Genomic DNA, 13,705 nt, shown 5'->3' on the forward strand with positions numbered 1-13,705 from the left:
ACTCAGAAGCAGGTGTAGATTTTTGCCTGTTTTACGCCTGTTTCCAGGTTGAAACCTTCATAAAACAGGTGCGGTAGGAGGCCACACCTCCTCCCTGCCTTGTTGCGCCCCCTACCCGCCCACCAGGCAAGCAGAGGATTTGACAGGTGTATGCCATGGAAAAGGGGCAAATTAGCCCCTCTTTTGTGGCATACTTCAGGGGTGCACAATGATAAATCCCCCCCAATGAGTGTCAGACTGGCCCACCAGAACACCAGAGGATCCTCGGGTGGGCCCCCAGCTTTAGAACCTGCACAAACACTGACTGACATGTTGTTTTTCACTGGTCCTTCATTGGTGGTCCCCTAGGATCATTTCCTCTGGTGGGCCCCAGATACCCCAGTCCGACACTGCCCCCAACAACTCAAATATATGCTGAGAGGGAAGTCAGACTAGCTGCTGACTGAGGGAACAGTTTATAGCTTCTCATACAAGTCTATAGAGAGGGGAGGAGGAATAGGAACAGTGGCGGTCTTTGGCACCAAGCACCCCAAGCGCTCGCTTGGGGCCCCCAACATCCATGGGGGCCCCCATGCCCCGCTCTTGTGCTCAAGACTGCTGGACAGGGCTGCTGCCCCGCTCGCTGCTGCCATCTGAACTGTAACTATGAGCACTCGTAATGAGCGCTCATAGTTACATGCAGCAGCACTGACAGGGCGGGAGTCATTGGCTCCCTTCCTGTCAGTCACTCTTGTGGCTGCAGGAAGGGTTTTCCCTGCAGTCACAAGTGGCAGCTTTGTCCTTGTGGTGCCGGCGTGCCAGTGACATCACTGGAGCATCAGCGCCAGGACAAGGGGAGCGCGGCCTCTTGTGATCGCAGGGAAAACCCTTCCTGCGGCCACAAGAGTGAAGAGAAGAGGAGACGCCCGGACCCAGGTGAGTATAAGTGTTTGTTTTATTGTGTTATATACTATATGGGAGAGGGAGCACACTGGGGCCTGTGTAACTGGGGGAGCGCACATCGGGGGTCTATATAAATGGAGGGAGCACACAGGGGGGCTATATAACAGGGGGAGCACACAGGGGGGCTATAGATTACTGGGGCTTCACAGAGGGGTCTATATACTACTTGGGGCAGCACACAGGGGGTCTATATACTACTTGGGGCAGCAGAATGGGGTCTATATACAACTTGGAGAGCACACAGGAGGTCTATATCCAAGCGGGGGAGCACACAGGGGGCTATATACTACTGGGGAGCACACAGGGGTCTATATACTACTGGTGGGGCACACAGGGGTCTATATCCAAGTGGGGAAGCACACAGGAGGTCTATATCCAAGTGGGAGAGCACACAGGGGGGCTAAATACCACTGAGGGAGCACACAGGGGGGCTATATACTAGTGGGGGAGCACACAAGGGGTATATACAACTGGGGGCAGCACAAAGGGGGTCTATATACAACTGGGGCAGCACACAGGAGGTCTATATACTTCTGGGGGAGCACACGGGGGGCTATATATAACTAGGGGAACATACAGGGGTCTATATACTACTGGGGGCAGGACACAAGGGGTATATACTATTGGGGGGAGCACAGAAGGAGTATATATTACTGGCGGTAGCGCACAAGGGGTATATACTATTGGGGGCAGCACACAAGGAGTATATATTACTGGCGGTAGCGCACAAGGGGTATATACTACTGGGGGCAACACACAGCGGTCTATTGTTTTAAAACGCGTGTCGAGGGGGGGGCCCCAGACATAACTTCGCTTGGGGCCCCAGGAATGCCAAGACCGCCCCTGAATAGGAAGAGGAGAGGGGAGTAATTAGTAAACATAACACCTAGACAGACAGACTGCAGAGACTGTGCAGGAGCTTATAATGACTATAATATCTCATACTAATGCTAGATTCAGAGCTTACACTGTTCAGTACTGCTCAATTATGTTGTGTGTGTGTGTGTGTGTGTGTGTGTGTGTGTGTGTGTGTGTGTGTGTGTGTGTGTATAGGAAACATCATACCCTCTAGTTTACATCCACTAGCTTAGGTTTAACTAAAAGTTATAGGTGAAGCCTGTAGAGCAGATCTATGATTTAAGGTAACACAATAAACTTACCCATACATACAAACAGTACAGATTGCTGGTACATTGATTTACAGAGGAATCCCACAAACACCAATAAAATAAAATAATAAAAACTGCCTGCCTGCCAACTATTGAGTTTTTGGCTGAATAATTTTGTAAACTGGATCACAAAAAGAGTTTATGTAAACCACGCTGGTCTTGATGTTAGAGGCATTCCCAGGTGTTTCATGGGCTTAAAGGGAATTTGTCAGTTCTATATCATACTCAGACCTACAGACATGGGAATATAGCTAATCAGGACATAAATTAAATAATGCCTGTCTCCTAGCTGATTTGAAATTATAAAATAATGCCTTTCTCCTAAGCTCAAGAGTTGTAGAGGCCATGCTGAGCTACAGCATGCACTCTTCCTCCCTTGCCCACCCTCTCTGCCCTGTATAAATTAAGCTCACAAATCCTTTCCATCAATCATGCAGAGCAGGATATAGTGGGTGAGAGAAAAGGCATGTAAGCTGCAGCTCAGCCCACATGCTACTACTCTTAAACTTAGAAGGAAAACAGGATTTTATAACCTTTTAGAACAACTATCAACATACTGTATATCATTTATTTTATCCACTATTTGCCCATGTTTGCAACTCTGAGCATGATATAGAGCTGCCAGAATGTACCAAATTAGATAAACTCAATGCTGACAAGTAGAGATGAGCGAAACGCAGATTTAAACGAAGTCAAATGCTTAGTTTGGTCTGTGCTCCACTCATCAAGCCGCTAGGCTGTCAGCCCTGCTACCCCTTCAATTTTGCTTTTTTTAAATCTGCGACTCTTTCATCTCTACTTGTCAGCATTGAGTTTATCCAATTTGGTACATTCTAGCAATATATATATATATATATATATATATATATATATTCATACTCACCTACCCCAATCCCCTGCAGCTGTCGTTCTGCTGTTTTCTGGGCCCCGCATGTCACTGTTTCTTCTTTGCTCAGCCAATCACAGGCTATAGCAATGTTCTGCTCAATCAGTGATTGGCTGAGCAGACAGGTTCTACAAAGATGACTCGTCTAGGGACCAGGAAGTGGTGACAAGTGAGGACCAGGAAATGGCAAAATGGCATCTCAAGATGAGTATGACTTATTTATTATTTTTATACTACACACATCTATATGTAAAAAAAAAAAAAAAATGATGATCCTCAACGACACCTCTAAAGCATCCAAAATAGGTTAATTGCTGAGTTACCCTTTAATCTGCTTGTACAGAATACTTGAAGATAGCCTATTTGTTCACAGTAATTGCTGTCTGCTTACAAAACCCCATCAATCTGAAAGAAGAATAAAACTGATAAAAATAAATGTTCCCTGTCACATGAAGTGTAAAACAGGGCTATTCCCTGAGCAATTACCAGCGCAATGAAAACATTGTGGGCACGTCCACCTTAACGCATAGGAGACGTGCGCCTGCGATGAAACAACTTCCACAGGTATTGTTCAAAGAGCGACAATAATGAATCGACACGACTGATAAATGTTACGTGATCACACAGTGAACCCAGCCGACTAATGAAGGAGAAAACAGCTTTTATCTTACACTGTAGATTACACTGTGGCTGGTGCCCTCCAGCATTTATAACACTACATCTCTAGACGAGAGTTTTCTAATCTATAAATGTAACATCAAAACATTTACAGTTACAGGGAAATTATAATTACGCAGATGTAGCAGAGCTAAATTAATTATGTAACTGAACTAGATAGGGATGACTCTCATAAAGTCACTAGATTTACTAGCAGTCCTATGTAAAGTGTTATAAACTTGAAGACAAACTCAGCTCTACTACATGTAGCTCACTCCTGTCTGTTACATCAGCAATCAGATAGGATGCATTTGAGTAAAACATTAAAAGAACTAATCAGCATGATTTATTATAAAAAAAAGATAATAATTATTATTAAAATAATAATAATAATAATAATAATAATAATAAATAGATAGATATTAAATTAATAACATCTACCTATCTATTATATTTTATTATATTATTATATATTAGATTTATTTGTGATTTATTTATCCACTATGGATATATAAAGGCACTATATACAGTACTTAGTACATGTAATAAACTTTATCTATGAATATTATCATACAGTCCCATGAATTAATAGTGCTGCCAGAAATAAATGTAAATGAAGCAAAGCCAAATAGGCAATGTATAATGATAACATAACTCTCTAAGGTAATGCAAATCCTATAAAGTGAGTTGAACCCCAAGACAAACTCGGTGCTGCTACATCTGACATAGCGAACTCTGCTACACGAGCATAGATAAAACATAATAAAACATTACATACAAACTGCAGGAAACTTTGTCAAGTCATAAAAGGCAATTGAGAACAAAGCATTGAGAAAGTTACAGAAGAAATGACTCCCTTACCTTCTATACCTGCTTCAATAAGCCCAAACTGTTCCAATAATTTCACAAAGAGAACAATGACGATTAGAACAGCTATCATTTCAAGACCTTCCAAGTTCATGGCGAGCTAGGTCATGGTCTGACCACAGCCAGCTAGTTCGCAGCTCTGCACACTGGCTTTCTTTGTCAAGCCATTAAACTACATTAAGAGGACTACTGCCAGTCAGGCAGCGAGGGAGAGAGAGAGAGAGAGGAAGAGAGAGAGAGTGTGTGTATCTGTGTGAATACAGTGCCTCCTGTCTATGCTAGCAGAGGCCAGAAGTGGCAGACGGATAAACTGCGGCCTGTCAGGATTTACCCGTATGCTTGTTATCACTCTTACACAGAAAGACAGCCATGCATTAAAGAAAGCGACGATCACCCAAGGACCCAGGAGGTCACACAGGCAAAGAAGAAAGTGACACGTACAGACTGACAGCAAAACACCTGGGATTTTTTTTTCCCCCCTCCTTTTCTTCATTCGCTTGTTTTATGGTTGGAAGTGTTGTGGATTGGCAGTTCCCTTGGTAACCGCATCTAACATCTAAAAGGGAATCTAGGTTTCATCTAGGTAAAGCTCTGCTTGTAGCCCAATGGTTGAATGCACTGGCTAACCATGACATTGATAGACCTTTCATAGAGATAGCCTCTTGTGACCCCGCTGAATCGCTATGATGATTTGTCTGGATTCTGGATGTCGAAACTATACCGTAAGAAATGCCAAGTATACTGGAAACTAATAAGAAATAAGATTAAACATTATGTGTACTTGATTTCCTAAAAGAAGCCATCAACAAGTGAGATGTGCACTGTTTTTTCATTAAACTTTGCATAAAACAGTCGTCCAAGTAAATAATATATCTTATCAGAGAAAAATTATCTTTGTCTGCTTATCAGGTTATATTCTTCCTCTTAAACTTACCAGGTATGCGAGAAATAAGAATAATATTACAAGTAATAAATAGTAGATTTCCTAATAAACTGAAACCATCCACAGGTGAAATGCTAACTTTAATTAAACTTTAGATAAATTAGTAGAAATAAATAATATGTCTTATCAGAGAAAAATTATCTTTTTGTTTATCAGGTTATATTCTTTCTCCTAAACTCATTATTCACCCTGCAAAAGATGCTGGTGTCTGGCTTGAGATGGGGAAGCTCATTGAGGGACACACACACACACACACACACACACACACACGTTTTTCTACATATTGTAAGTGTTACTTCCATGTTGGATTCAAGGCTTGTCTTGCTAAATATTGCTGTATGATGTCCTCTATGCTGCTGCTTTTGATGGTGTGCTATTGACATACAGAGGAGCAAGATCCCCTCTGCTGTGTTTTTAGTATGTGAAAGCCATTATAGGGGTTAGGTTCTACACTAACTGTGGGAAAACGGAAAATTAGAGATGGAGCCTGCAGAAGGAAAACTGTAAATAATGCCTTAGGGTAGCTTCACACATACCAGAATCACAGCAGTTTTCACTGCGATGTCATCCTGTTTTGAGCAAGTAAGCGGCAACCCCCTGAACCCCCTGCGGGCCAGTCTGCTCTCTGCCTTGTTCTGTGGCTCCAGGCGTCCTGACATCCCGCTCAGCCAGTGCTCTGTCCGCGGGGGACTTAAGGGGGCTGCCACTTACATACTCGCAGCAGGATGACTGCTGCGAGTATGTAATCCTATTAAAACTGACAGGAGGGGAATAGTAGAATAGTAGATTTTGCTGCAAATTCGCAGTGTAGAATCCGCTGCAATTCCGTTACGTGTGAACCCACTACTATACACGTTATTTTATATGCACATATGACAGCTAATTCCAAAAACTCATTTGAAAAACGATAAAATCTACTGTTGCCATAGTCTTATAACACAAGTTTAGCTGGTTGGCTATACTTTTCTATATAGTTTAAGAAAAACAATTATTTATTAACTTTTTTTCATGTCTGCGTAGGCTCCTCTGCTGCCACCAGTGGCTGTGTCGGGAACTGCAGTCCCAACACAGATATCGCTAACACTGCTGTTTGTTAATTTATTATCATGGTCAATAAGGCCAGAATTAACCCATAAGACACCGTTCGGCAGGTGATGCAGTTATTGTCCTTAAAAAACAACTTTTAAACAGCCCCATGCCCAACCACCTGGGCTTAGAGTATATGTGCCCTAACTTTGCACCACCCCTCCGTCCCTCCTCCCCACCCTCTTCATCATTAGGAATGCCACTGGAACATTTTCTCCTGTCTGAACATTGCACAGGTGCCTTAATGATCCAGCCCATGTTCAGTATTCACACAGCTGATGAATAGGAGACAATCTGCCTGGAGCATTCCGAATGATGAGGAGGGCGGGGAGGAGGGACGGAGAGGTGGTGCCAGCCTTATGCATACACAATCTAAGCCCCGGCCGTTTGACACAGGGCTGCCAGTTTAAAGGGAACCTGTCACCCCCCGTGCCGGGGTGACAGGCTCCCGACCCCCCGTTAGAGCCCCCTATACTCACCTAATCCCGCCGGGTCCCGCTTCTGGAGGTGGTCGGGTGATGAAGATCTCAGCCGCTGCAGATGAGATGAGTTCAACGCTCATAGAGAATGACGGAGCGCTGGACTCTCCTGTCATTCTCTATGGGTGTTGGACTCATCTCTCAGCGCGCGTGCCGGGCTGCAGCGGCTGAGATCGTCATCACCCGACCACCTCCAGAAGCGGGCCCCGCGGGATTAGGTGAGTATAGGGGGCTCTAACGGGGGGGTGACAGGTTCCCTTTAAAAGTTGTTTTCAGGACAATAACTGCATCACCTGTCGAATGAACCCCGGGACAGATCTTGGATTAAAAGCAGCTATCTGAAGGTACAAGCGGTTTTTTGGGGGGGAGATTGTGGGTACAGAGTGCCTTTGAGACTTCCACTTTTGCACATTATTGTACATCATAATTTTATTGTATACAGTGCTCCCTTGAGTAACAATGGCCTCATGTTGTAATATTTTTAGCATTTACACCCTTTACTACAGACAACATCAATGGCTAGAAGATCCAACCAACCAGCCTGGTGCACACCCTGGAGAAGCTTCAGTATAGAAAGTGATTTTCAACTTTTACCTGCTCTTTCTGACTTTTATATGTGATGACTTGTAATAGTTATTGGCTCATTTTTCTTTAATATATATTTTTTTTCTTATTTTAAAATGACATTTTGGTAGCTTAAAAACCAATTGCTAGGTGTTTATAAAGTTTTGGCCTCATGATACAATATTTTAACTTACAATGTTTACCCTGGAACCAATTAATATTATAACTTGAGAGACGTCTGTAATTTTAGGTTATCCACTAAACCATCTGAGCATTTTAGGTGTTAAACTAGTCAAGTCCAACAGCACTAAAGAGCTTGTTTAGAGAAGGCCAAATGTAGAAGAAGGATGCAGGCTGGGAGAACCACAATCCCAAGTGTGAGGGCTGTATATGCAACATTTCGACCTTTATGCAGTTCTTCTTTATGTCTAATAAAAACCTGCATGAAGGTCGAAACGTTGCATTTTTTTCACTGGATCATCTGAATTAAACTTCATTGACTTGATTCAATATGGATGCTGCATGATTTTTCCATTGTGTATGTCACAGAGACATGTGAAAAGTTTAGTTCTGTCCTGGTCTGACTGATCAGACCGCAACCATTCAGGAGAATGCGTCGGGAGAAGTCCACATTTAGCGCATTCTCTCCTGGCTCTGGTTCACGTGATCGAGATGGACGCATAATGTAAGTCTATGGACTTTTATTTATACTTTTATTGAAAATGTGTCCCTAAATCTCTGGCAAGGTGGTGTCTTAAACAGTGGTCTACCCTGCTGACAATTTGTCCCCACCATGGTTCCAAAAGGGCGAAAAACGGCTAATAAATATTCACTGGACATTAAGTTAACTCTCAGAGTACAAAATTTAAAGTGCCGTTTAAATTTTTTTGCAGGCGATTTTAAGAAACTTTGTAATTGGGTTTATTAGCTGAAAAATGCATTTTTATCATGAGAAAGCCGTTTAAAGCTCTCCCCCTGTCTTTATGGTTCTCTTATAGAGAGGGGAGGGTGGAGGGCAATGAGGCACCAAAACAGGACAACAAAGAGTTAATTAACAGCTACATCACTGGGCTATCTACTCTGAAGTTAGCACTGACCTCTCTGACCTCTGAATATCTGCTTTCACACAGCTCCCACTGTGTAATCCTTTGTTATCTGCTCTCTTCTGGCGACTAATCTCCTTCCTTCCTCCTCCTTCCCTCTCCATAGATTACACAGGGCTGGACTGATGTAAAAGAGTCGAGATTTCCTGATAATGAGCAGTGAATGAGAAAGAGGAGGGGGGGAGGGGGAGGGGGGTTTCTAAGGAAAGTCTTTTTGAATGCAGATAATGGAATATTTGCATAATAAACCCAATAACAAAGTTTCCTAAAATCGCCTGGACTATTGATTTCTGCAAAAAACAAAAACAAAAAAAAAATGACAGTGACAATTTAACCCCTTAAGGTCTGAGCCACTTTTCAGTTTTGCACTTTTGTTTTTTCCTCCTTGTGTTTAAAAGACCATAGCGCTTGTATTTTTTCACCTAGAGACCCACATGAGCCCTTATTTTTTGTGCCACTTATTGTAGCTTGAAATGGCAGACTTAATTTTTGCAGAAAAAAAAATTATATGTGTGGTGCAATTGAAAATATAACACTTTTTTTTTTTTATTGGGGGGGGGGGGGGGGGGGGTTGCTATTCACCCTATGGTAAAACTGACATGATAAACATGTTCCTCATGAGGTTACGGTTACAATGTTATGCAACTTGCATAACTTTTATTTTATCTGACTACTTTAAAAGAAAATTAATCTTTAAAAAAATGTAAATGTTTATTATATTGCTCTTTTACCATCATTATAACTTCTTTATCCTTTGGTCTATGGGACTGTATGAGATGTCATTTTTTTGCGCCATGATCTGTACTTTCTATCGGTACCATGATTCCATATATGCGACTTTTTGATCACTTTTTATTATAATTTTTCTGGATTTGATTCGACCAAAAATGCACAAATTTTGAACTTTGGAATTTTTTGCCACTTATACAGTTTACCGTGCGGGATTAGGAATTAAATAAATTAACATTTCGGGCGATTACGCATACGGTGATACCAAATATGTTTAATTATTTATTAAATGGGAAAAGGGGGGTAATTCATAGTTTTATTAGGGGAGGGGATTTTTTTGTAATAATAAAACTTTTTTTTTTAAACATACACATTAATTAGAAGTCCCCCTGGGGGACTTCTAATACAACTACACTGATCTCCCATAGAGATCAGTGTAGTATGCATTATACAGCACTGTTCCATCAGATCGGTGCTGTATTTCTCTGGTCTGCTGCAGACCAGATGCATGGATTGCCAAGCCGGGATCAGTGTCAGTCCGAGGCTGAGCCACGGCTGGTTCAGAAGAAGGGATCTCCCCTCCGTGATCCCCCCACTAGAAACCAGGGATGGCGCTCTGCATGGCTTTTAAATGCCATGTCTGACAGCTGCATTTAAATGTCCTTATTAGCGGGCGCGGCGATCGACTGTGCCTGCTAATAGCCGTGGTCCCGGGCTACACATAGCACCCGGGATCGCGGCAGTTCAGAGCGGGGTCGTGGCGTGGCCCCTCTCTGAACTCGCCTAAAGGCGCCATGACTTATGAGACATATGAAAAGTTTTGATCGGGCTGGATCTAATTGCTCAGACCTGTACCGATTGGGAGAACGAGCTGGAAGAAGACACGCTGCAGTGCATTCTCCTACTGCTCTGTTTTAGAAAAAAAGAGTTGAGTTTATAATGGAGCTCTATGGAGCCCAACTTTTTTTTTTCTTGTACAAAGCCGGTAGAGGACAAGTTGCATTGCATCTTCTCCCTGCTCGTTCTCCCAGTTGGTATGGGTCTGATCAAAACATGTCTCTACGCCAGGTATGCTTTAATATAACATTATACAATTGAGCAAATTGTTCATATTTGTTTTAAAATGACTGAAAAATTTATTTGATGACAGATGATCTCTTAAATGGTCACCTCATTTCAACAAACTTTGCATAGAACAAATGCAAGAAACTTTGTAATATATTTTATCCAAGAAAAAAAGTGTTTGTTTTTTTTTGTCAAGCTTCAACCCAACCCCCAGCCCTGTAAAACTTCCCTCAGTTCCATTCTGTGTTTACAAGATGAACTGCCAAATAACGAGAGGACAGAATATTTGCTGCCCATACAAATCTATTGAGGGGGGAGGGGGGGAAAGGGAATTGGGAAGGGGAATGAGTTCATAATGCAGAGGAAGACAGAGAGTTGTAGCCACTACACAAGAGCTAACCGTATTGGATCTCACCCTAGGGATTAACTCACAGCTTAGACTGTTCACTACTGCCTAATAATGTCTTCCATGTTGCTGCTACATCTGAGGGTTTGTGGGGAGATAGAGAAGACCAGAATCCCTGTGCAGTGAATGGGAGACAACGTAAACCTTAGGGTCCGCCCCCTAGCTTGGGGACAACTGAAAATTAGAAAAAATCTACAGAATAGAAAAAGTGCAGAGGAAAAATTCCCCATAAAATGATATAAGGGCCATAATAATGCTACTCCACATGTACACGCATTACAGCTAATCCTAAAGTTATCTGAAACAGCTGGGACACTTTACACCTGCTGACATCCTCATGTAAGGTTCACAAAATAGAGTTATAGAAAAGTTCTTCTTCATATTCGTAATTTCCTTTGAGTGGCTAAAAATACAAAAATAATATGAGAGCCTGTAAGAACTTCAATAGCCTTGAATAGAAATACCAGGCGTCGGGCTGATGCGTTTGAGTGAATTACATGAACTAATTAGCATTTAACCCTTTGGTGGCCAAGAGATCACTCTTCAAAATTAATTATTACTTAGATTTCTTTAGAAAAACGAAAATTAAAACAATAAAGCTTCGAATGTCAGTGACCGTTTACACCAGACAATGCGCTGGCTCCCTGCAGTGTCAGAAGAGATCTTCAGCAGGCAACCTGCAGGGCCTAAATAAGTTATAGCCCGAGTTCTGTCGATTAGACGAATGTTCTTATTACCCTGAATGGCGAGGAAAAATCATTGAGTGAAGAAGCTTTTTCTGTTACTTGGTGCCAAATAAGGTGACAATAGTAGCACTTTCCTGCAAAAGTAAACTTCAGAATTATTTTATATTCAACAAAGAGAGCAGATCACTGTACATTAATGTTCAAGTCCAGCATGCTCCACGTCAGACATACTGAGCTTTAGTTCATTAAAAGAGAAGTCCAGCGAAAACATTTATTAAAGTATTGTATTTCCCCCCAAAACTTGTACAAATTGCCAATATACACTTATTATGGGAAATGCTTATAAAGTGCCTTTTTCTTTGCACTTACTACTGCATCAAGGCTTCACTTCCTGGATAAAATGGTGATGTCACTTCCTGGATAAAATGGTGATGTCACGACCCTACTCCGAAAGCTGTGCGGGCTGTGGCTGCTGGAGAGGTGGATGGCAGGGGGATGCTCAGTGTCCCTCCAGTGCCCTGTGTCCCTCAGTGTCCCTCTGCCATCATCCTCTCCAGCAGCCACAGCCCGCACAGCTCTGGGAGTCGGGTCGTGACATCACCATGTTATCCAGGAAGTGAAGCCTTGATGCAGTAGCTGCTGGATGTCCTACAGGAAGTGGTTTATTTTTTCCAGTCTGGAGAGGAGGAGAGGATTTCTATGTGGATTTTCTACTGCTCTGGGCAGTTCCTGTCACAGAGAGAGGTGACAGCAGAGAGCAGTGTGTCAGACTGGAAATAAAACACCACTTCCTGCAGGACATACAGCTGCTAATAAGTACTGGAAGACTTGATATTTTTTAATAGAAGTAAATCATAAATCTCTAGCACTTTCTGGCACTAGTTGATTTGAAAGAAAAAATATCTTTGTCAGGTCAGTACCAGGTACAGAGTTGCAGACATGGGCAGATAGGTGATAGGGAGATAAAGCAAGTGATGCTTTTGTCTTTGCTCATGGCCATTTGCAAAGTTATAAAATTGCATTTTTCCTCAGAAGCTGAAGTGCCACAGCTATCTGCTTGTATAATTTTCCTTGGAATCTTAAGTGCCAGAACTGTTTGCAGCTCTACCAGGTAGGGACCTGACAGATTCACTTTAAGGACTTAGATTCCTATACCTTTTCTAGCTCATATGGTTCATTCACAATGTTTATCTTTGGTTTTCCCTTTAACCCCTTAATGACAAAGGGTGTATGTTTATTTATTGCCAGTAAGGGGCTTCAGAACGGGGCCGCACGGCGACCCCGCTCTGAACCGCCGCGATCCCAGGTGCCGCTTGTAGCCCAGGACTCCGGATATTAGCGGGCACAGTCCGATCGCCGTGCCCGCTAATAAGGTATTCAGATGCAGCTGTCAAAGTTGACAGCTGCATCCGATTATCGAATGCAGCACTTCCCTGGTGTCTAGTGGCGGAGATCGCTCCCCCGGGACGTTGTCCCGGAGGAGCGATCTCCGTGTCTATTTCCTGCCAGAGTCTCCGCCAAGATGGTGCTGACCCCGACTCGGCACTCGTTTGTTTTCGGCTGCAGCAGCCGAAAGCAAACAAGTGCCGATCTCATTGATTTTTGCTGTATAAGTATACATATAGTATATAAGTATATAAGATTTTAATGAGAGATCAAAGTGTATATACTAGAAATCCCCCAGGGGGGCTTCTAATATATGTGTAAAAAAAAAAAAAAGTGTTGTTGTCAATAAAAAGCCCCCTCCCCTAATAAAAGTCTGAATCACCCCCCTTTTCCCAGGTTATAAATAAAAATAAATAAACAAACATGTTTGGTATCGCCGCGTGCGTAATCGCCCGAACTATTAATAAATCACATTCCTGATCTCGCACGGTAAACGGCAAAGTGCCAAATTGCGCATTGTTGGTCGCATCAAATCCAGAAAAATTGTAATAAAAAGCTATCAAAAAGTCACATATGCGCAATCAAGGTATCGATAGAAATTAAACATCATGGCACAAAAAATGACACCTCACACAGCCCCATAGACCAAAGGATAAAAGCGCTATAAGCCTGGGAATGGAGCGATTTTAAGGAACATATATTTGTTAATAATGGTTTGAATTTTTTACAGGCCATCA

At 42.4% G+C, this 13,705-nt stretch overlaps 1 protein-coding gene across 2 annotated transcripts in view; it reads right to left on the minus strand.

The window, feature by feature from the left end:
• The window catches only part of KCNIP4 (potassium voltage-gated channel interacting protein 4), a 405,696-nt gene that overhangs the window by 305,254 nt on the left and 86,737 nt on the right, over positions 1-13,705 (minus strand). Inside the window, exon 1 of one of the 2 annotated variants that reach the window (XM_069976474.1) lies at positions 4,516-4,672. The exons of the other annotated variant lie outside the window; for it this stretch is intronic. Coding sequence (XP_069832575.1) covers positions 4,516-4,615 — 100 coding nt within the window. The 5' untranslated portion in view covers positions 4,616-4,672. Of the gene's footprint in view, positions 1-4,515; positions 4,673-13,705 lie in introns of those variants that run through there. 2 annotated transcript variants of the gene reach the window in all.

Source organism: Dendropsophus ebraccatus, chromosome 7, assembly GCF_027789765.1.
Source record: "Dendropsophus ebraccatus isolate aDenEbr1 chromosome 7, aDenEbr1.pat, whole genome shotgun sequence".
In the NCBI taxonomy this organism is placed as follows: Eukaryota; Metazoa; Chordata; class Amphibia; order Anura; family Hylidae; genus Dendropsophus; species Dendropsophus ebraccatus.